The sequence below is a fragment of the Tiliqua scincoides genome, chromosome 10 (assembly GCF_035046505.1).
Source record: "Tiliqua scincoides isolate rTilSci1 chromosome 10, rTilSci1.hap2, whole genome shotgun sequence".
In the NCBI taxonomy this organism is placed as follows: domain Eukaryota; kingdom Metazoa; phylum Chordata; class Lepidosauria; order Squamata; family Scincidae; genus Tiliqua; species Tiliqua scincoides.
The window spans coordinates 6,286,847-6,310,116 of NC_089830.1; the positions used below are offsets into that span (position 1 = coordinate 6,286,847).

A 23,270-nucleotide genomic window follows, 5' to 3' on the forward strand; every position below is an offset into this window, starting at 1 on the left:
AATTACGGGGATAGGATCTGGCATGCACAATTGCTGCTGGATCCACCCCTCCTTCTCCCAACACCCTCTCCTCCTACAGCTCAGCCCTGTCACCAACTTACTGGCACCAGTGGTGGCTAGACCATCACTCTGGTGATATGTGCAGAGCCACTTTTTCTAGCAGCCCCATTTTGCATGCAAACTTGGCAGCTGCTAGGGCAGTGGTCTGGGCCTTCTGCAAGTTCCATCAGCAGAATGCCTGGATAGGGCTGTTTGTGTGCCCGCCAATTGGCTCTGTGTTAATGACAAGTCAGAGAGCAGAGTCTTTGGCCTCAGTCTTAGCGCTTGGTTAGGTCCATACTGATAGAGGCCCAAAGTGAGAGATGGTTACACAGGATGAATGACAGGCTACAATGATGGTGTAATTGACAGATACTTGATTTCTGTGACCACAGCCTATTCTTCCAGGACAAAAGACTGCTGGGAAATGATGAGTCGCACCTCACAAGAACCAAAAAGACTGTTTTTGGCAGAACCACAGCCAACCTAATCAAGAGGGGGTTAAACTGAAGACTGAGTTGCAGTTGGGGGTATGTTTAGAGGTGCCTAGCAAGTCCCAAACAGCAGAAGGGAAATTAGAACTGTTAAAAGCAAAAATAATGTAATCACAACCTACTAAAAATTAAAACATTCATTTATTAGAATATTTATGTAAAAAGATTCTTTACCTATCTTTTTATACAAGTTTTTTTCTCATTGCTTTAAGTGCTCCTGCTGGAGACATAGTACATGAAAGCACATAGAGGCTCCATTCAGCCTGAAGCTGACAGCCACAGCAAGGCCCACAAGCCACAGAGTGCACACAGTCATGGGAACAAACCACACAGGCCCGCTTCTGCCACCCTACCCCCCTTACCTCTGCTGTGGTGAAGTTCTTCCCCCCCTGGAGGGGAGTCTTGATTTGGATGGAAGAATGGACAGGCACACGCATAGTAATTCAATGGGCCATGCCCAGCTCTCTGGACCAGGGCCCAAGGTCGCCAGATGTACAGAGCAGCAAATCACGACACCATTTTGCGCAGGCAGACGCTGTATGGCTAAAGGCACGACACGGGGCAGAGAAAGGAAATGCCCCCTACAGGGAATAGGGTGGGGAATGGGACAGAAGGCTATGAACTACTGGGAGGAAATTGGCACGGCTCTGTAGAGCTCGGGGTCTTGGAAATGATTTTTGCCGAGAAACTCACAAGGTCAAAAGTATAGAATGTAGCCCCTCTCCCCATATTTTGCATTCACAGCTATAGTAGTGTACCTAGAAGGGGGGCAAAATGGTAAGTACTGCAGCTGCTGCAATGCACTGTGTAAGTGGCCCCTCCTACCCACTGCCAGAGTCATTCTGGGCAGCGATGGCAGCATGCAGGCACACACTGAACCAAATGGCATCTCATGTGCATTACCACTGCTGCCCAAAATGACTTTGACAGCGAGTGGGAGGGGGGGCGCTTACACAGCATGCTGCGGCGCCTACAGTATTCACTTTTTGCCCCCCCCAGCTATGCTACTGCACAGCCATTCTCAACAAAACTCTGCCCACTCTCAAGGACACAGACCCAGATTGCCCCAGTGCAGGACAAGCAGCCTAGTGTCAAAGCAGAGTAAGAATGGCAGGGGGGGGTGGCTACCCTCTCTGGAGTTCACCCGCCTTGTCTCGGAACAGGTGGGCCCCCCAAAACCAAGCAGAGCCTCTACCCTTTTCTGGACTCCTGCAGCTCCTGCAGGGTTGTGCTTGCTGAAAAGAACTCTGACTAAAGGCTGTCCTGAACAAGTGACAAACTGCAGGTGGGGGGGAATAGGTGCATGGCTGAATGCTCACGATGCATAGGCACATCCCTGAGCATCCTCATGTAGGAACACAAGGATGCCAGGGAAAGACCTAGGATGCAAGTCTTTCCCATGGCAACCTAGTTTCCCACCTGAGGTTCACATTTATCCAACTGGGTGGGGGGAGGGCCTTTCAATCATGCCATTTCCTCACCTGCAGTGGGACAGTTCACAAAAGTTTGACACCACCCCCCCCAACACGACTCTTTCTTGCCAGAGCCATACTGGCACTGACTGGCAGATTACTCCTGGTTCTGGAATAAGCATGGAGCCCCCCTGAACAGAATACAGTGGGCCCTCCTTATCTATGGGCTCAGTGTTCGTGGATTTGTATATCCACAGATGCTGAAGCTGTGGCTGCAGGGCCTCAGAGAACCTCCCAAACGAGAGCAGAAGTGCCTTCCAGTCACACCCAGGTGAACGTGAGGAGGCTGGGAAGCAGCATGTGATCTCTGGAAGGACAGGAGCAGCTCCCAGCTAATTTCCCCATAGATTTCATGATCTGTGGAATCTGGTATCCATGGGCAGTCCTGGAATGGATTCCCCATGGATACAAAAGGCCCACTGTATACGGTAGGTGAGGATTGCGCATCCCCAGATAATGAGCTTCTCAGAAGCTCTGGGGAGATGTGGGTGATGGGTTATTGAGGAGGGGGAGAAAGGATAAGCAAGCAGGGGTGGGTGCGGAGAGACTAGCACCTTCTGGGTGAGAGCAGTGCCCGTGGTGGGAGAACACTGGAACAAGGGCAGCGATGTTAAGAAAGAGTTGAGCAGGCAGGGGAAAAGGTGGCAGACACCAGTTTCAGTTACGCTCCTGCTGGGATCTACGGGGATGGGCGGGACTGGCTAAGTACCGCAAGTCTTCTCCGCACTAGCTATTGCTTAACATATGGGCCCAACCAAGCTGCCAGGCAGAGTGACTCTTGCTTCCTATTTCTAGGCAGGAGAAACTATTACTCAAGCTTTTCACTAGAGGGTGTGCAAGATCTCTGAGCTGCCTGGCAGACATCCCCATAATGCCTTTTGTGGAATAATTTATTTTTAAAAAGAAATATATACCCTGTGTTTAAAAAAAAAACAAAACAACAACCAGTACTTCTACGTACACAACCACCTTTTAAAGTCTTTGGTCAGCAAAGTGTTCTTTGTGTGTATGCGCATTTTCAAAACAAAGAAAAACACCAACTGAGGTCATCAGAGGGAAGTGAAATATGGAGAGGTGAGCAGCAAAGGGTGGGCACCCTGGAGAGGTTCAGAGCAGTGAGGACAGGCAGGGTTGTGTGAACTCTGCCAAGTAGTGGAGAAGGGTTGAGGGGCAGCTCGGTGTTCACACACTTGCCATTTGCACACACTTGCCTCTTTCACAACAGACTGGAGCAAGGTGATCCCCTCTGTTGGAGTACCCTGGCTGCAGACTCCGTTCCAGGAGCAAACCACTCTGCTTCTCATAAAAGATGCGGTGGACAGGTGGGGAATCTGGGAGACTCTGGGTCTGGCAGAGTCACTGTTCTATGGCTTCATGGAATCTCGTGAGAAACTCACAGAAATGGCTGCTTTCTTCCCCACCCCCAACCAGCTCCCAGGACGAAAATCGTAAGTGGAAGCAGCACTGCAGTGGGGCAGGGGAAGTGCCTGGCAGCTCTGAAAACGTGTACTGCCACACCCTCTCTGAGCCAGGAGCACCTGAAGAAAGCAACAGACACACACACCTGATGGGGTTTAGCGCCATGGCTCAGAGATTCCATGTCCGTTGCCGCCACTGTTGGCCCCAGGACAGGAAAAGCTAAAAGTACAACTGGCAAAATGAGGCACGCTCAGAACCCCACAAGGCAACCCTAGACAAGGAGCTCAGCATCCCCCACTTGCTGGCTCAGACGCCTCTTCTCTATGGTCAGTCCAGGGGAATGCAGAGGGAGGCCTGGCCCACGAGGTCTGATGCAAGGAAAGCCCCCATCTTCTCAGCTTCCCCAAGGTGCACTTGGAAGAAGACAGTTGCTGAAGTGCAAATGGCCAAGAGGTTTCAGGCACCATGGCAGTGGAGCCGAGCACACCCCCTATCCCAGCAGAGAAGCTCCTCCCGCTCTGGGGAGTCTACAACCGTTACTTCCTTGGCAGAGCTGAGCGAGACGGATTCTGTCCAGTACTATTTCCCACCTTCCAGCAAAGAAATACGGTTTCTGAAATGAAGAGCAAAAGAGGGGCTGGAGAAAGCGATGAGGGGGAAGAGGAGAGAGCCCAAGGTGTCTGTGCAGGAAGCTCTCCCCGCAGGTCAGGTCTTGCAATGCACTTGGGGCTCACTGGCCTTTGGGGATGAAGGGCTCGCCCTCCTCAGGGTCCGGCCTGGGCCCAGGGTCGCTCAGGCACCGCATAATCCGCTGGTTGCTGGGACTGTCCCCAGCTCCAGGGGTGAAGACGTCATCCGTGCCTGGGGAGGAAGGCTCCTTGGCTCGCATCACAAGCCCTTCTTCATCCTCGTCTTCCTCTGGAGATGGCGGCAGTCGGCCCATGCCCTTCAGGGCCTCGTTCACCAGGTCGACAGACTCTGGAGACTGCGGGGATGCAGGGTCGATGGTTATGATGGGGAGGTTCTCAGAGTCCGGCTTGGGGTCATAGGCTAGAGGGTCTGGGGGGGAGGAGGAAGGACAACACAGCTGAAGGAAGGAGCAGACAAAAGGAAGCTGGCCAGCACCCCCCAACTCTGGATAGCTGAGACTCTGCTTTTTCTAAATTAAAACAGGTGATCCATTTCATACTTCCACCCACTTAAAAGTGAACCTTTTTGGGCGGCAAGCTATTGAACCAATCTTCAAAATGAGCCCCGCCCCCAAATCTGATTGTGAACAATTGCTCTGAGCTTCCCTTCTTCCACCCAGATCAGTAACTCACACAGAGACATGACAAGGAGGCAATTCTGTCAGTACTATCCAGGGGAGTGACTGAATCTCTCAATCACCCTGAAGCAAAGATGCAGCAGAATTAGCACTCTGAGTGGAAGTGGATAGGAAAGAGGTAAGGGCCAAGAAGTGAATCAAGCAGAGACTCAACAGGCAGCCTCCTCTGTTCACAACCTGGATACCCAGCAGCCTTTCATTCTGTATTTATTTATCATGGCACAACAGCAGTTCTCACTCTCCAAGCAGTTTGGAATCACTGAATCTGACCAGGGCAAATTGACATGGAGCCTCAGAGTCTACGAAACAAATAGCAGGGGACAGCGGGGGAGGGGAGGCACAGGGGAATAAAGTCTAGTGGATACAGGCAGCTAAGGATGCAAGACTGCATCCTTATCATGGGAAAAGGAGTGGGCTAGTCTAGGTTAGAGCGGGACTGTGCTGGGATCCATTACCAGCTGAGGAAGAGAGGCAGCAGTCCTGGGTTATAGGCAGGGTTCTGATAAAAAAGAGGCACAAGACAAAGTGAGTATCTTGGGAGAGACTGGAGAAGTCTTGGCTCTTTGCTCCCCCAGCTAGATGAAGACAGTATTCGGCCCCACAGGAAGTCTGCCTACATACTTTGGTTACATATCTTACATCTGTTGTGGCACACAGCTTTTCTTGGTGTGGAATTTGGGGTACCTGGGCTCAGAATTTTGATCTCCAATCTTTTCAAAGAAGAGGCTCTGCACAGCTGCACTCAATACTCAGCTGACATGGAGTATTAGAGGATATCTGGGACACTGGCTACCACTGGGATACATGCAGAATCAGAATGTAGCAATCCCCCCCCCCCCCAGATACCTTGGGTGGTTGAGCTGAGAACTGTGTTATGGTCAGGAGAAGTAGAGGCTCCCCTGTTCTGTCCAGCTCCAATGAAAATAGCCTCACATGCCTTCAGCAAAAGTAGCCTCATGTACAGGGAGAGGACAGCATGTGGCAGTGACAGCTCAGCCTCTCCTGTGATTGCGCACATGCAATTTCTGCGTGCTTGCATAAAAACCGCAGCAGCGGCTTGAAATTCCACTCCCAAAAGCTTCTTACTCTGTCTGGTCACTCCAACTTCTAGACTCTAGAAGCTGCAGCAGCCCCTACTTACCTGAGCCAATGCGTGCCCTTGACATGGTTGGGGAGTCAATTTTGTGCGCTGGGACCGTCAGGTAATTGTTCATCTATAATCAGATAAATACATGTCATGCATTAAGAAGGCACCTCACCTTGGAAGATCCTCATCTTGGAGCCCCTTCTCTCTCCATCAAGCCCAATCTCCCTCTTGGAAACGCCTCTTCCATATAGCTCCCTGGCCTCCTCTCTTCCCAAAATCCACCTCTTTTTCCAGCTCAGCAACCCAACAGCTTAATGGTTTTTAGACTGGAGAACCCTCAGGCTCCTTGAAGGCTTGTCAGGAGTCCTCAGCAAGAAAACCAGTGTCAGCACACAAGGCAGCTCCCCACAATCATTTTTCTTTCCCAGCAATGTCCAGACACAGGTGAGCATTGAGCAGGTCAGAGGGGACTCTCTGGGCTCCATCAGGGACATATTGAGGCCAAGGATGCTTGGATGCAGCCGTAGAACATTACCAAGAACCCTCTGCAACACACCAGGGTTCCATGGCACATGCCCTATAAACAAATTGGGAAAAGACCTAAGAAGATAGAAACCCCACTGCCTTCCAAACCTGTTCCATGGATGGTATATGCAGCCAAGCTCAGTCTACCTCAGGCTTCCTCATTGTGCTCTTCCTTATTCTTTGAGGGAAGAAGAAACTCTACCTTGAGGTCTGCCCATATCTGAGGCCAGACAGGATGTCTCTCACTCTGTGAAAGTCTCTATGGGCATGCCCACCATATTCCAGCCACCGATACCTTTTTGTGAACACACTTCTTCTTAAGAACACATGAAGAGCTCCACTGGAACAGCCAAAAGCCCTCCAAGTTCAGTCTCCTATATCTCACAGTGGTCCAGCAGATGACTCAGGGAGCGCACAAGACTACAAGATATCACCACTCCCTTGCATCTGGCATTCTGAGGTTGTCTACCACTAAAACCAGGAGGCTGCACATACACCCATCACAGCTTGTAACAAGTGATGGACTTTTCCTCCATAAATCTGTCCAATCCCCTTTTCAAAGGCATCTGGGCCAGGTGCTATCACCACACCCTGTGGCAAGCAGTTCCAATCATCACATTACAGCTGCAGGTCTCTCTGCTGCTTGGAATGCAGCCTAAGGACTGGGCTAAGCCTCCTCTGGCTTTGTACAGGTGCCAGCTGGACTGCTTTGGCAGATCTGCAAAGCCCTTTCCCTGAAAGTGGTCATCAGCTTCATTAGGTTTTGGAAAAAGCAATGCATGAAGACAGGTTTGTTTGCTGGAGCGAAGACCCTCCAAACCTCCCTACCACCCAACTCCAGCCTTCCCACTGCTGCACCTTCTGTTCCAGTTGACGGGCCTTCTGCCTCCTCAACAGCATCTGATTCCACGCTTCTTCATAAGGGTCCGCCACCAAGGTGTGTCGGTTATAAGATCGAAGCTGGAATGGAAGTCAAGAGGTCAAATACATAGACACACACACCCCCCTCTAAGGTTAACATGCTGAACCCCTGTAATGCAGTCAACCCAACCAGGCCACTGAGCATTCTGCTAAAGCATCTGGTGCGGCAGCAAAACAGCTGTTTTGTGGCCAGTTGGCCTCCAATGCCAAAAGTGAAGACCAATCCATATGCAAAAATTAGCCAGTTGGCCACCTTCTTTCTGGGAAGGACCAGAAAGGGTTTCAGACCATCTTAAGACTCCTTACCCTCTGCCTGGTTTTCTGCAAGTTGGTCCGCAAGATCTTCCTGATCTCCTCCTCTTTGTCCTTAGAGAGTGCCGGCAGGATGCGCTCCACAGGCAAGGCTTTCGGGTTGATGTTCCTGGGAGCACAAGAGCAGGAAAAAGCACAAGAATTTAGGCAACAGGATAACTCAAGCCTCTTGAGGGTTCCCAACTCTTCTAATCATGAGTAACCTGAATCCTTCACTCTGAGCCTAGGCTTGCACGTGGCTTCTGCTGACTGAGATTTTGCTTGCCCAAACTGGCTGCCTCCTCACACCTGGCATCTCTCTCTTCTGCTTGTTTTCATTTTTGTCCAAAGTTTATAAGAAGCTAAGAAGAGCCCTACTGGATCAGGCCAAAGGCCCATTTAGCCCAGCTTCCTGCATCTCAGAGTGGCCCCCCAGATGCCTTAAGAAACACACAAACAAGAGACCTGCATCTTGTTGCCACTCACTTGCAAATGGCATTCTGAGGTCACCTAGTTCTAAAAACCAGGAAGTTGCACAAACCCATCAGGGCTTGTAACCTGTGATGGACTTTTGCTCCATTCATTTGTCCAATCCCCCCTTTATAAGCATCTAGGCTAGGTGCCATCACCACATCCTGTGGTGAGCAGTTCCACAGATTAATTAAGTGATGGGTAAAGACATTTTCTTTTCTTCCCCATACGGGCACTTACTGCATAGAGACCGTGGAGACTGCAGAAGGGATCTTGCCCATCCCGCCGCTCTCCACCAGCTCGATCGCCTGCTTCATCTCCATCTTGTGATAGAAGGCGATCAACTGGGGTTCCTTCGACCTCTCCCCAGCAATCAGGCACTTCTTCACGTACTTCTTGTTGAAGCGATTCAGCCTTTCCAGAAGCAAATGCAAAGAGAGGGAAAGAGACATGAAAAAGCAAGGTGACGGGATGCAAACACCAGCCACAGAGCCCGTTTCAGCAGCAAAGCCCATAGAGGCTGGGACTGCCATTGTAACTCTGGTGAATGATGCTCACCCTCAACAGACCAGAGCGTCTGGTGCCTCCAGCCATGGTAGCCTCCAGGAAGGTTCTAGACTGATTAATCAGCTTTGGGCAGGACCCAGATATGGCCAAAAACGTCTACACCCCTCTAGACTTCAGGAGGAAGATGTTTGTGTGCGCGTTTAATTCTCCAATAGGAACTGAAATGTGCAGCTGAAATGTTTCAGGTGATCCTCCGCAAGGTCGTATCTTCATAGCCACCCTCATGGAGGGTTTGCAAAGATGTGCTCAGCTCTCACTGGCTCACAAACTGATGTCTAACGCTAAGATGCAGTAAGTAAGCTGCAACTTGGAACAGATCTCAGGGAGCAGAACCCACCTTTCAATCTACTGGTGGGGTTGCAGGGGCAAAGCACCCAGCCACCCAGTGCCTCAGGCAAAGCTCAGCTCTTGGAACAAAGCATTCCCTCTGTCCAACAGGTGAGACATCCCTGAATGGAAACCATCATCTCATTTGGACTGGAAATATGGCTAGGTGCTTAAAGTCTGCATGTGCACATATCAGAATGCCAGACTAGGAGCAGGGAGACCTTAGGTCATCCTTGCCTACCTCAAAGTGTTGTTGGAAGGATAAAGTGGAGGCTGGGGCAAGCAAGAGAACCATGCACACTGCCCTGAGCTTCTGGGAGGAAGGGTAGAACTGGAACGTTTTAAATACAGAATGTCAAAATAATGACAGTGCCCCCAGAGAATTAATTCACAAGGATAACACAGATCTAGTTATAAATCCTCATATTTTACTGTTTCTCTGGCTCTGCACTTACTTGTCCTTCCAGTGGTGGTGGCCGTAGTGGCCACAGATGTCCTCAATTCCTGTCAAAAGGTGATCCAAGAACTATTTAAAAAGAGAGAGAAAAAGGTGTTTCTCTGCTTCTGCAACCCCCAAGACGTTTCATCCAGCAGCCTAACCGGGGGCAGCACCAGGGGGGGTTGACATCATGACATCACACGATGCAGTGACATCACTTCTGGGTTTGGAGGAAGCCAGGAAGCTTTAGCTCAGTGGCACCCCCTTTCAAGTGGTGTCCATGGCACATGTCCCCACCTGCCATACCTTAGATATGCCACTGTCACCTCTGGCACAGAAAGTGAGGGAGAACTTTCTTCAACCTACAGAGATTTTGGGCCTGCAAAAAGCACCATTCTTTTCCCGATATCTGAACTGGCCTCATCTGACTGTTGTGGGGATCTTTTATTTATTTATTAGCTCACACAGACCTACAAACATATAACATACATTTAGGAGTGCTAAATACCATATACCATTACTAATTAATCATAGTATATCTCCTAATCTACATACTCATCTATTTCTACCTCTTATTGATTTATCCATTTATTTATATAATATACAATAAATTTTCCCTAATGCCCTATACTATATTTTCTAAATATTCACTTTCTACCAAGCGTAAACTAACTTCAATTGCTCATTAATATTAAAGCAAAATAATCTAATTACCAAAATTATCTCCTCAGCTATTTCAACGCCAATCTAATTCTCCAATCTAATTACACTTTTTTTTCCTTTGACATAATAACCACATATAAAACAATTCTTCCACACGTTTACATTTCCAAACGTTTACTATTGTGGGGATCTTGTGGCAAAGGATTTGAGCTCCTTGGAGGCTCTGCTCTGGGCAGGGTTCATGAGGAGGGATGCAGTTCCCCCCCCCCCCAATACAATCTGCCTCTCTCCAGCACGGGCCCAACCACTCTGCCTTGCATTTGCTTTGAGATTCTATGAAATGCACAGTGACCAGAAAAAGAAATCATCCCTCCCTTCTTCCCCTCATACATTGTGAAAAGACCAGCTACAGAACAATAGCAACTGAAAGGACTATTGCAACAAGGCTACTGTGGATACCAAAAAGCACTTAAGCAATCTGCCAAAATGGGAGCAAGACAAGAAGAAACTTCTTCAGCCTTGTCAGTGCCAGGAACCCTCTCTATCTGAAGAGCAGGACCCAGTGTAAATTCCTCATAGACACATCCCTCTTTCTCCTGCATTTTCTTCTCTTGCTGCCTTCCTGGGCACAAAGATTTTGCTGACATGCTACACAATGATCATTCCAAATTCCTAACCAACTTGCAGATCCCAAATAGATGGGCGCAAACTGCAAGAGAGGATATTCCAGTTGGCCATCAGGAAGGCATTCTGGATGTTTAGGGTGGTTTGGTAGTGGAACAGATTGCCAGGGGAGGTGGCAGATCCTCTCTCACTGGAGATCTTCAAGCAGCAGCTTAAGAGACACCTGCTGGAGATGCTCCAGTTTCCTGCTACTTGCAGGGGGTTGGACTGGATGACCGTGTAGGTTCCTTCCAGTTTGTAATGCAGAAGTGGCCCCAGTACTTGTTCAGCTTCTTGTTGCCCCCCTCCTCACCCATCTTGCAATCACTGTGATGGTGCCTCTGGTGCAAACTACCTTAACTCAGGTCACAACCTGCAAGTTCTAGACCAGGGTGTCCAAACTTTTTGGCAGGAGGGCCACATCATCTCTGTCCCAGAGCTTGTTTCAAGACTCTGCTGCCATCTGGTGGCCCACTGTAGCACTGTGCCTAATCCCAAAATGCACCAATCTGTTGGTCTAGAACAGGGGTGCCCAAACCCCGGCCCTGGGGCCACATGCGGCCCTCGAGGCCTCTCAACATGGCCCTCAGGGAGCCTCCAGTCTCCAATGAGCCTCTGGCCCTCCGGAGATTTGTTGAAGCCCGCACTGGCCCGATGCAACAGCTTGAGGGGGACTGTTTGACGTCTTGCGTGAGCTGTGGGATGAGGGCTCCCTCCATTGCTTCTTATTGACACTGTGTTGGGGGCCAGGAAAAAAAAGAATTTAATTTACATTTCAAACTTGTATAAATTTACATAAATGAATATATTAGAGATGGAACTTATATGAATGAATGAAGGTTTTGCAATAGCTCAAGGCCTATAAAAGGCCCTGCACAAAGCAAGATCAGCCTTTCCTTTGCTGCCACTGCTGCATCACAGATGTGAAACAGCAAGCAGTGGAGGGAGCCCTCGTCCCACAGCTCACGCGACAGGTCGAGCAGTTGGCCGTCACGCTGAGAGCAGTTGCATCAGGCTAGCGTGGGCTCCAGCAAGTCTCTGGAGGGCCAGAGACTCACTGGAGACTGGGGCCTCCCTGAGGGCCGGACTGGGAGCCCTTGAGGACCGCAAAGTGGCCCCAGGGCCAGGGTTTTGGCTCCCCTGTTCTAGACCAGGGATGTCCAAAGTTTTTGGCAGGAGGGCCACATCATCTCTCTGACACTGTGTCGGGGGCCGGGGGAAAAAAGAATTAATTTGCATTTAAAATTTGAATACATTTACATAAGTATACATAAATGACTATATAAAAGATTTATATATTAAAGATTATATATATATATTAAAGATTCATAACTTATATGAATGAATGAATGAAGGTTTTGCAATAGCTCAAGGCCTATAAAAGGCCTTGCACAAAGCAAGGCTGGCCTTTCCTTTGCTGCCGCTACTGCATCACAGACGTGAAATAAGAAGCAATGGAGGGAGCCCTCATCCCACAGCGCACGCAAGACGTCAAACAGTCCCCCTCAAGCTGTTGCATCGGGCCAGTGCGGGCTTCAACAAATCTCCGGAGGGCCAGAGGCTCATTGGAGACTGGAGGCTCCCTGAGGGCCATGTTGAGAGGCCTCGAGGGCCGCATGTGGCCCCAGGGCCGGGGTTTGGGCACCCCTGTTCTAGACCAACAGATTGGTGCATTTTGGGATTAGGCACAGTGCTACAGTGGGCCACCAGATGGCAGCAGAGTCTTGAAACAAGCTCTGGGACAGAGATCAGACTTTGGGACATTTGGCTCACCCACCCTAACAATTTCATTTTAAAATGGATTTTACATGAGATCACCGGCACTGTAAGCCTGTCTACTAATCAGTGGAAAGAGGCTGAAGACCGAAGAGCAGAGGAGAAGCCCCTGTGTGTATGTGGACAAGTGAGCAGCAGAGAACCAGGATTACCTGGGTGTGAATCTCCTCATTGATGGACCGCTTAGTCTCTTGCTTCTTCTTCACGGCCAGGAGGTCCACCAGAGGACGAATGGTCATGCCCTGTGGAGAGACAATTCTGGTCACGACCTCTTAAAAAGGACATAGTGGAAATGGAAAAAGTGCAGAAGAGAATGACCAAAACAATGACTGAGCTAGGGCACCTCCCTTACGAGGAAAGGTTACAGCATTTGGGGCTCTAAAGTCTAGAAAAAAGGTACCAGACATGATTGAGGCGTACAAAATTACACAGGGGATGGATAGAGAGATGCAATTTTCCCTCGCACACAACACCAGAACCAGGGGACAGCCATTAAAATTGAGTGGCAAGAAAGTTAAGACAGACAAAAGAAAGTATTTCTTTATCCAGCATGTCATTTTTCTGTGGAACTCCTTTCCAGTGGATGTGGAGATGGCAGCTGGCCTAGGTACCTTTAAAAGGGGATTAGACAGATGGATGGAGGAAAAGTCCATGCCAGGGTACAAGCCATGATGAACATGTACAACCTCCTGATTTTAGAAGTAGACTACCTCAGAATGCTAGGTGCAAGGAAGTTGCACCAGGAAGCAGGTCTCTTGTTATCTTGTATGTTCCTTGAGGCATCTGGAGGGCCACTGTCAGATATAGGAAGCTGGACTAGATGGTCCTTCGGCCTGATCCAGCAGGGCTCTTCTTATGGTATTATGACAAGCTTGGTTACATCCAGACAGTTGCTCATGGAGGTGGCTGGCAAGTGGACGGACCAGGTAACTTGCACCAGCTGGCCCACTTGTCAGTGCTGCCCCATCCACCCTCTTGCTGGGTCCATTGCCCTCTTCCCTTACTCCACTGCCTACAGCTTCTTCCAGGGATGTTGATGAAAGAAGGAAGCTACACTCCTCCTCTTCTGCCCTACAGTCATTGGAGCAATGAGTGGCTGTCATCATTCTTGACTTTCTCTGCCATGGATCACCCTGCCCTGACAGTGGGGCAGAGGCACTGACTGCAGGATGGTGTGGGGGTGCTGCCTAATTCCCACTGGTCCCGCTCTCTGGCCCTGTTTGCCAGAGGTCACTGTACCAAGCTGGTTCAAACAGAGGTTTTATTCAGATGCACTGGGAAGACCAACGACAGTGTTGCATGTTGGCATCAGCCTTTCAGCCTCTTGCCCACTGGCTGCCAGCAATCAAACAGGGTACCCCACCAGATCACCTCAAGGTGTAAGGCAAACCTCATCACCAGGCCAGTCACAAGTCTGGGCAAAGAAAAGGGACACAGCCTACCTGCACAAAGACAGTGAAGAAGATGACTGTAATGATCGCAGTGAGGAACATGGATTTCATGTCGAAATGCTGCAGAAGGTAACCCAGGGAGAAGGCAATGGCCCCTCGCAAGCCACCATAGGCAATGATAAACTGGTCCTTTGGAGTCAGCTTCACAATGCGGAATTTGTTGATGAACCAAGTCAGTCCCAGGACACCTGAACAGAGGAGGAAAAGGGTGGGAAATAAAGATTTTTTTTTTTTATGGCATACAAAGACATGGACAGAGTGTGGAGTCTCTCCAGAGGCACACAACCCATAGGAATGGCCAGGTTTCACGTCAGAGAACAAGAAAATATTTGGAGTGGAAAGCAAAAGTTGCCACCATTTGACTTCTTGCAATGACCCAGACACAGGACTCTGGACACCAAACAGGCCTGACAGTGGGCCCTCCTTATCCACGGCCTCAGCATTTGATTGGAGCATCCACAGATGCCAAGCCTGTGCCTCAGGGAGACCCTCTGAGTCTCCCTGGCACAATCAGAAGCCACTCCCAGCTCATGTTTGCGACTTCCGGTCATGTCCAGGTGTTCTGAGGCACAGGGGAGGTTGCAACATGATCCGAAGTCATCAACACCAACCAGAAGTGGCTCCTGGTTGTGACTGGGAGGTCTTCTGAGGAGGCTGAGAATCCAGTGCAAACTCCAGAGGACCCAGTGCAGCCTCCAGGTGGGTTACTGAGGCACTGCAACCCTGCTCCCCCATGGATTTCGGTGTCCACATATTTCAGTATCCAAAGGGAGGGGTGTGGAACTGATCCCCTGAGGATACACACTATACATCCTTCAATAAAAACAGAGCGAGTCTGAACATTCAGAACTTGTGGTAGCTATAATACCTGAAGCTCTTGCAGTAGGAGCTGCTCTGGAACAGCTGACACATTACAGGAGAGCCTGATCTTACTGAAGTCACCTGGAATGACTCTGCAAAGAGTTCTGCCCTGCCAAGGCTGCAGGTTTGCTTCCAGCTTCCCAAGCCGCAAGGCAAGCAATAGATCCCTCCCACCCCACCACCACATACTCTTGTCCCTCACCTAGAACCCTGGCAACCAAGCAGAAAACCAGAGTGGCTATAACGAAGGTCCAGTTCCAGTGGTGCTCTCCAGCCACGGTCGAGACACCCAGGAAGATGAAGATGAGGGTCTCGCTGACGCTGCTCCACATCTTCAGGAAATACTTGATGGTGGTGTGGGACTTGTGAGAGATATTGGCCTCCACATAGGGGCGCATAACAACCCCAGCAGCAATAAGCCTGGAGGATAGAAAGATGCATGCTGAAGATAGGACAACACCAGAATGAACCACCTCTTCCCCAAAACTGGGGGCCCACAGGTAAGAACTCAATGCACAGTGTGCACATGCAGAAGTCCAGACGCACAGTTTGAGAAACACTGATCTAAGGGAACATTGAGCAATAGGGAAGTGGGGGATCTGCAAGGGCACACTCAAGGGCATGCAGCAGTTGCCCAGAGACGTAAGCGGCACCTCTGATCCAACCCTAAATTCCAACGAGTCCCCAGCATTAGCCATTTTGGTGGTACTTGGATGCCTCTCTCACGTTCTTCACTTGGCCCCGTGGTCACTGTGTCCCCTCCCAGCTCATGGCTGCCCTCCACGCAGGGAGTCATTGTTCTCTTTTTATGCCAGCTGCATTGGCAATGCCAGCCTGATGATGACTCACACGTTCAACTCAGTGGATACCTGTTGCTATGTCAGCCTCTTAGAAACAGAGGCAAAGGGCTTTGTGGGGCAAAGCAAGAGGCTTCACACAAGACAACCTCTGTGTCGCAGAAGAACTGAGACAGTACAGAAACATCTCTGAGACACTACAGAAACATCTCTGTTCATGCTTGCCACTCGCAGCAAGTCAACTGCGAAGCACTGCTGGCAATCCACACAGACATTGAGATCTGTGTTGAATGATCCTTGGCAAGAGGCTCCTTTGCATGAGTTGTGAAAGTGATCTGTAAATCTCCAAGTCCTGGGTTCAAATCTTACCTCAGCTACAAACCAACAGGCTAGGCTTTGGCAAGAGATGACCTCTGAGCATCATCTGAGGCCATGAAACCGCCCTGCCCTGCACAGTCTCTGTATAGATGGTGGAGATAACTTACGAGACGCATCCAAGTACTTGGTAGGGCTCTCGCATGCTATAGAGAGGACACTAATTGAATGTTAACAGGAAGGAGGACAGATAGACCTGTACTTGCATTAACTGAGGCACCTTTAAGCAATTAAAAAAAATACTTCTGATTGACAAATCTAACCATTTAAAAACATTGCAGCCCTTGTAGGGCAGAGTGACATAAAAATACCAAGAAGAGTTAATATGAAATGCAACCAGTTTTCAGATCCATGAACATAAATCAGCCTTTACGATTTGCAAGGCAGCTAAATTCTCTGCATTGTGCCCTAGAAAGAGCTTGCAAATTGAGTGTTTTGTTCTGCTCGGCTTTCAATGGATGCTGTTTTCCTTACAAGTTCATACCTGGGGAGAAACCTACAGAGCTGTAGCCAACCAAAAGGGCTTGTACATCTTTCAGAGACCTGAGCCAGGGCCGGCCTTGCCATGAAAGCAAGCTGGAACAGACACAGAGTGGCACCTCTGGTGGAGTGGTGATCCAGCCTGTCTATAAACCGCCCTCATCGGTCTACAATTCCACAGGGGGCTCCAATCCTTTTTTGATCAGCTGAGAGCACATCGGAAGAGGATTGTGGCAGCGGCAGCCCCTTCTCCCTCTGCAGCACTGCTCCAGATCACCTCTCCCCAGTGCCTGGCATTTACAAAGCCCCAAGTGAGGAGGGAAGCCCCCTTCCCTTGACTTACCAGGTGTATGGTGGAGTAGAGCCCCCTCTACTCCAGAATGCTTCTGTTTGCAGTGAACAGAAGTGGTACAGACTGGGTTCTAAGGCTGCTGGAAGAAGAAGAGGAGAGGAAAAAAGCTAGCTGCCAGATTGACCCTGCCCAGTACTTACGCCATGATGCCTGACAGGTGGAAGAGTTCTGCAGAGAGATAGGCCATGTAGCTGTACAGAAAGACAAAGAGTGGCTCAATGACGCGGATGTGGGACGTAAACCGGGAGGTGAAGGCCGCAATGATGCCATAGACCACTCCAACAAAGACACCTCCCAGGGACACCACGAAGAAGCTGAGGAAACCCAGGACAATGTCCGTGAAGGTGATCTTGTCAAAGGTGGCAAACTCTTCAAAGAGATGGTAGAGGACCTGGAGGGACAAGGGAGGGTGGAGGTGAGCTCAAACTACAGGGGCACTGAGTAGAAAGAGGCAAAACACTGGTATCCCACAAAGGAAGGAACAAAATTTCATGTCACCAGGGTTCCCTCAGGTGAGCATGACACCCTTTCCTAACAGCTGCCTGGAAAGCATCCAGACCAATACAGGCCACCACTCAGGTGAGCCTAAGAGCACCACAGCAGGGAAAGGCAGCAGCAACCATCCTGATTTGGGATCAAAACAGTCCTCCTGCTGGAAGCCTCATATGTGCAGAATTCAATGTTGCTCCAGGCTATGGCTGAAAGGAGCCACTGTTCCACCAGTTTCTTTCTCGGGTGGCTGGGAGGCCATGGCTACCCTCAGGCCATTGGGCAGCTGCTGCCAGGCTCCACCTCTTTTCTGCTAGGCTCCACCCTAGGGTCAGATTTTCCCCCACCCCATTTTCAAGGGTTGGCAGCATAGTGAGGATACCAATCCCTGCCCCAGAAATCTCAGGGCTCAGGATGCATCCAGCCTGCAACATGTCCCTCATCTGTTTGCTCTTTTCAACATACATCCATACCTTGCACTTTCGTCTGGCTAGGGACCACGGCATGGATGAAAGGCAGAATGGATGAATGTCAACACAGAGCCTTACTTAGCTTGAAAATTTATTTAGCTGGCAAAAAAATGTAAAATAACTAACTACATAACATATGCAAATATATGAGAAACCTAAACAAGCAGAAATAAAAGAAAAACAAATATGAGTCATGGAAGGTTGGATGAATCAGACGAAAGAGGACAAAATTTGAAATGTGGCTATAATTGAAAGATGTCACCCTTTTGCAAGGCAGAGCAATGAAAGTCAAGGAATTGTTGTATACCCCAAGTGGCCCAGTTGTACTCAAACATTAAAGGCACAGCAATACCTCATTTTGGTCACTCTCAGAAGCATTTTTTTTTTTTTGGCTCCATACTGACATCCTGTTTTTCTAAGTGTTAAACATCAAAACTCCAGTGGATGGTTTTCTTGGCACCTGAAACATGGCAGCAATAAATCCTTTTTCAGACCACTGCCTGTCTCTCCCCTTCTCCTCCAGAGACCTTCCTAATTCTCCACATGTTAGCAGGGCTATGCAGGATGACAACAAAGAACAGCTCCTTTGTGACACACTGTCCACTCCGCACACTGGGCATCCACTCTAGGTGTAAGATTCACTAGAAACTCACGCCGTTGGAAGCACCATCCCTTTTTTAATGTGAGATGGTGCCTCTCTCCTCTATGGGCTCCAGTTATAGCTGCTTCCCTCCCCACCTGCACCCTCCTATGTGGGGCTGGCATCATAAATCAACCTTTTGAAGGGGTGGGCTTGACCTGCCAAGATGGAGGAGAGAAAAATGCCCTCCAGGCTTCCCAGGTGAGCTGCAGGACAAAGTTCACCAGTGAACCCCACCAGGGGTAGCAACAGGGAGACAAACATGGAACGGGTCTAACCAGTTATTTCTGCAGCACTTGCCCAACAGTCACTTGAGCTGGTATTCTGAACTCAGAGAGGTAGGAGAGGCCAAGACTGGGGTGACTTGGGACATTTTGGTTGAAACGCTGTCCTACACACAAGCAGAGGCAAGTCGCAATCACCAGCTCAGCTCCCCTTTTCAAACCATGAACAGGCACATGCCAGCCAAGGCCATCACCACCACAGAGTGTGCAGCCCCTTGCGAGGCAGGGACCCAACTGTGCTGGACAGAAAACATGCCTTGTGCTTCCTCATGGCTTGGCTTGCCCCTTGGCATTCAGTTTGCCACAGGGGAGAAAACCCATGGCTCCCTTGTCTTTCGGTCATATTGTTTTCTAGTGTACGAGAACAGGAAAGCCGAGCATGACCAAGAAACCAGTGGCAGGAACTGCGTGATTGATATGGTTCAGATATCATGAAAAATGGTGGTCTATTGTTTGATTTTTCTTATGTTTACCACCTTAGAAACCAAGGAGGAAGGGCAGTCCTATAGCAAATAAAACAGAAACAAGTGGCTTTGTGGAGAGTCACGGGCCCAGAGTGAAACCACAGTTCCCAGCTTTGCAGGAATCACAAAGCTGTGGTTTAAAGAAGCCAGGACCAAACCACAGGTCTGCAATGAAGCCAATGTGGCCAGGGAAAGGAGAGGAAGGAGCCTGCAGGTCTCCAGAGCTTATTGTAGGAAAGCAGGTTTCCCCTGGGGTCTGAGGCTGCCCATGGGGTGATTTGAAGGGTGGCTGAAACCCAAGAAAAAGGCTGGAGAACTAGGGCAGAAAATAGTTTGCATTTGTCATTCAGCAACAGAAGTTCACTGTAACCCTGGAAAACGTGGCTGAGTACCTGTATCCTGCTTGTCAGAGGAAAAAGATCCCTCCCACCCCATCTCTTATTAGAGGAATGCTTTTTTTTAATTGCTCTTCGCTAGTGTAGTACAGAAAGGCAGCCACAGCTATCAACTATAGCTATCAGCTATCAACAGAGCAATTAATTCAGCAATTAATGCAGAGATAGGATGGACAATTCCTCTGAGCGTTGTGGCTTCTTTGATCAGCTCACTCCTGATGCAGAGACCCAGCAAAATGGACCTGCTCCTGGCAGAGCCTGGTCAGTCTCAGCCCGACTCAGCGCCTCTGCATTCAGAGGAGGACTGGCTTGGCTCGCCCACAAGCTGCCTTGCAAAAGGGTGACATCTTTGCAGTGGTCCAGAATCCCTGTGCTCCAGTGCATCCAAGATTCTCCAGTGGCAATAGATCACTGTCCTGTTTTCTCCCTAGTGCCACACGTTCAAAGGACCCTCTTTTCTTAAACCTATAAGCAGATCCCACTCCAGGCCCCTGCAGGAAAAACCAAAGTGCAAACAAAGGAGCATTTGGTAACTCTCCCTTTTCCTGTTTGAAAGCAGACTAGACAAATGTTTGTGGACAAGAGTCTTTCAACATCCAAGAACCAAGACAGCAAAAGGAGATTTCCACAGTCACAGACCAGAAAACTCTGCATACCAGAGCCTCGGAGCCAACAGCTGGGGAGGGAAGCTATCTCCTTTAAGCCCTTCCTTTCTTGCAAACTTCCAGAAGCCCCCAGCAAGCTCTTACTAGAAGCAGTCCATTAGCTAAGCAGTGCTGATAGTGCTTGACTGGTAGTGCTCCAGAACAGCCCAAAAAGGATTGCAAAAAGACCTCTGCCCCGTTTGCTTGTGCTTCTAAGAAGCATTAGGGAAGCATTCGGCTAGTGAACACCAGAAATTGAGTGAATGGAACCCTTTTGTTTCTCCTGAAACCAAGAAAATACTTCTTTACTCAGCAGGTAATCAATCTGTGGAATCCCTTGCCACAGGATATGGCAGTGGTTTTCAAACTGGGGCATCGTAACACCCCAGCCTGAAGGCTCTGGCCTCTGCCCCCTTAATGGGTGGGAGCAGGAAGGAGGCAGCTTATCCCCAGGATTGCATTGCTATTGGGGCTGCAGGGACTGGGATACATTCACCAGTCCCTGCAACAGCCGTCCTGGGATGCGGAGAGCCCTGTGTGAGCATCTGCAGGTCTCCCCAGGTTGTCAAAAGTGAAAGTGGAGATCATGTCGCTGCCTCCCCCACCAAGACTTACAGTTTCAGACTCTCCCAGAGAGTTTGAAAACTGCTGGGATATGGTGATAGCACCTGGCCTAGATGCCTTTAAAAAGGGGGACTGGACAGATTGGGAGGAAAAGTCCATCCCAGATTACAAGCCATGATGGGTATGTGCAACCTCCTGGTTTCAAAAGTAGGCTACCTCAGAATGCCCTGGCATTCTTGTTGTCTTGTGTGCTCTCTGAGGCATCTGGTGGACCACTGTCAGATACAGGAAGTGGGACTAGATGGGCCCCTGGTCTGATCCAGCGAGGCTCTTCTTAGGTTCTTAGGTTCAATACCAGCCATGTTCAATGAGCTCTAAGTCATCCTTTAGGAAGAGCAGCTGGAGCAACTGCCCTGGGTCCTCTGTTTTCATGACCAATATATGGCTGTAATGGGGGGGCTGCACTGGTTGAGTTGCCGCAGGCCCACACCCTGCCTGGGCCAGTGTCAGGTCTGGCTCTAGGAATAGGGCAAAGCAGGGGGGAAAAATAAATCTATGGGCATAACAAGAACATGATCCACCCATTGCCCCCTTCGAGAGAGCTGAGCCATATATGTGGTTCTGTTCATCCCCCCCCCCCCAAAATATTCATTCATTCATCTAATAGTCTCAGGAGGAACATTGTTCGAGGGCGTTGCTCCCTTCGAGCACACACAGTAATTCTCAATGTTTAAAACATTCCCCGTTCTGGTTGACAGACGCTGTGTTTAAATACTGCCCCAGCAAGACTCTCAAAATGTTTTTGAGAAAGGTGCAACATTGGCTCTCTTGGCAAAGCTCAGGTTACACCAGACCAAGTGGAGGCTGAATAATCTAAGCATTAGAACAGGAAAAACCAAACAAGAGAAGTGGGTGGAATCCAGAGAACCATAAGTGACTGTGTCTCTGGCCTCCTTGTTCCCACTACAGACCCTTGCACTGAGATTTTCAACCTTTTTCATCTCACAGCACACTGACAAGCCACTAAAGTGGTCAAGGCGCACTATCAGTTTTTTGACAATTGACAAGGCACACCATGCTGCTGATGGGGGGTTCACATCTCACTAATAAATGACTCTCCCCTAAACTCCCACAGCACATCTGTGGACCACTCACGGCACAACAATGTGCGGCGGCACACTGGTTGAAAATGGCTGCCCTTGCATCTCCCAAAAGGTCATGCAGAAGGACTTGGAGGCTCCCTGAAACAGCATGGGCAAGAAGAACAGCCAAGGGTCAAGAGGCAGAGAAACTGGAGTCTGTGCAGACTGGGTTGCTGATATTCCCTTTTTAAAAAGCCATTTGCTCCTCAAATTGGAGCCTTCCCTGTCTAAGGAGCTCAAGTCCTTCTGATTCACGTAGACAACTTTACAGACCCAAAGCAGCAGCAATCTCTTATTATTCCATTAATACCATCCTGATGACAATTTGGGATGGAAAAGCAATCTTTTCAGAGAGCATTCACAGGGCGTGTGGAATCAAGTGAAGAGGAACCACAGCTAAAAAGGAGATGCCCTTCCTGAAAAGAGAATGGCTGCATTACTAGGAGCTCAGCTGCATTCTTGGGGCACAGACAAACAATGCACAGATCAATCACTTCTGGCAGCCTTTCTGTAAGACAAGATGATGCGCGCGGGGGAGGGGGAGCTATGTTCACAAGACTGTAAGCATGGCGTATGTCACAGTCCCAGATTCAATTAACATGCTTCCCATCCAGTGTGGCTTGAGCCACAGACTGGTGGCAGACACTTCATGACCTGTTTAATTGTTTTTGGTCCTGCCAGGTGGCCTCATCACTTGATGGGATGCAGGACAAGCTGTCCCTGCCCACAGGCAATAATGTGCGATAGGGCTTAAGTTCCTCAACAGGTCTGCCCAGAGTCAAGGATGCACTGCTAGTCTGGATTCTGTCAGCTGACTCCAGCCTAAATATGGAGAGCTGCCTCTGCTGGCAGGAATATAGCAATACATTCAGGTGCGGATCCAGTGATTGTATTAGGGCAGTGGTTCCCGGCCTTTAGGAGCTCAGGGACCACATGCAACCCCCCCACCCTCACACACTCAAAATTACAATTAAATTTGTGATACATAAGAAGATTATTTAATAATTAATGTGATGGTTGTGCTTACATTTGCTTCACTAGCTGTGAAAGTCTTGGGTTTACATGGAATACATGGAACCCAAAATAATTCCCCCCCCCAAATCAGAGGTTTTCATACCCACCCAATTCAATCCAGTCTCTTTTCCCCCACACCAGACCACATTACACACAGCCCTTGCCTCTTTTAAGTGTGGAAAAACACCTCAAAAAGGGAGAAGGTAAGCACAAGGGGATTTTAGACAAGTCATGCAAGGTAGTTAAATGAGCCAACAGAAAGCGCACACATCCCTCCACAGTTCCTTTTGTTACAAAGCCCTGGCCCTGCTCCCCCCACTTGTGAGTCCAGAGTCCTTAGGAAAGTGTTCGACACAATTTAGGCAGG

General features: G+C 49.4%; 1 protein-coding gene across 2 annotated transcripts in view; it reads right to left on the reverse strand.

Annotated features, from left to right (window-relative positions):
• Positions 1–655: 655 nt before the first annotated feature.
• The window catches only part of SLC9A1 (solute carrier family 9 member A1), a 70,099-nt gene continuing 47,484 nt past the window's right edge, over positions 656–23,270 (reverse strand). Inside the window, exons 3-12 of one of the 2 annotated variants that reach the window (XM_066638460.1) lie at positions 16,938–17,188; positions 14,996–15,213; positions 13,924–14,120; positions 12,634–12,723; positions 9,396–9,466; positions 8,287–8,460; positions 7,591–7,705; positions 7,222–7,323; positions 5,893–5,965; positions 656–4,483 (exon numbers count right to left, since the gene is read on the reverse strand). In XM_066638460.1, the coding sequence (XP_066494557.1) occupies positions 4,155–4,483; positions 5,893–5,965; positions 7,222–7,323; positions 7,591–7,705; positions 8,287–8,460; positions 9,396–9,466; positions 12,634–12,723; positions 13,924–14,120; positions 14,996–15,213; positions 16,938–17,188 (1,620 nt within the window). In that variant the 3' untranslated portion in view covers positions 656–4,154. The remainder of the gene's footprint in view (positions 4,484–5,892; positions 5,966–7,221; positions 7,324–7,590; positions 7,706–8,286; positions 8,461–9,395; positions 9,467–12,633; positions 12,724–13,923; positions 14,121–14,995; positions 15,214–16,937; positions 17,189–23,270) is intronic. The other variant, XM_066638462.1, reaches the window with a different exon arrangement.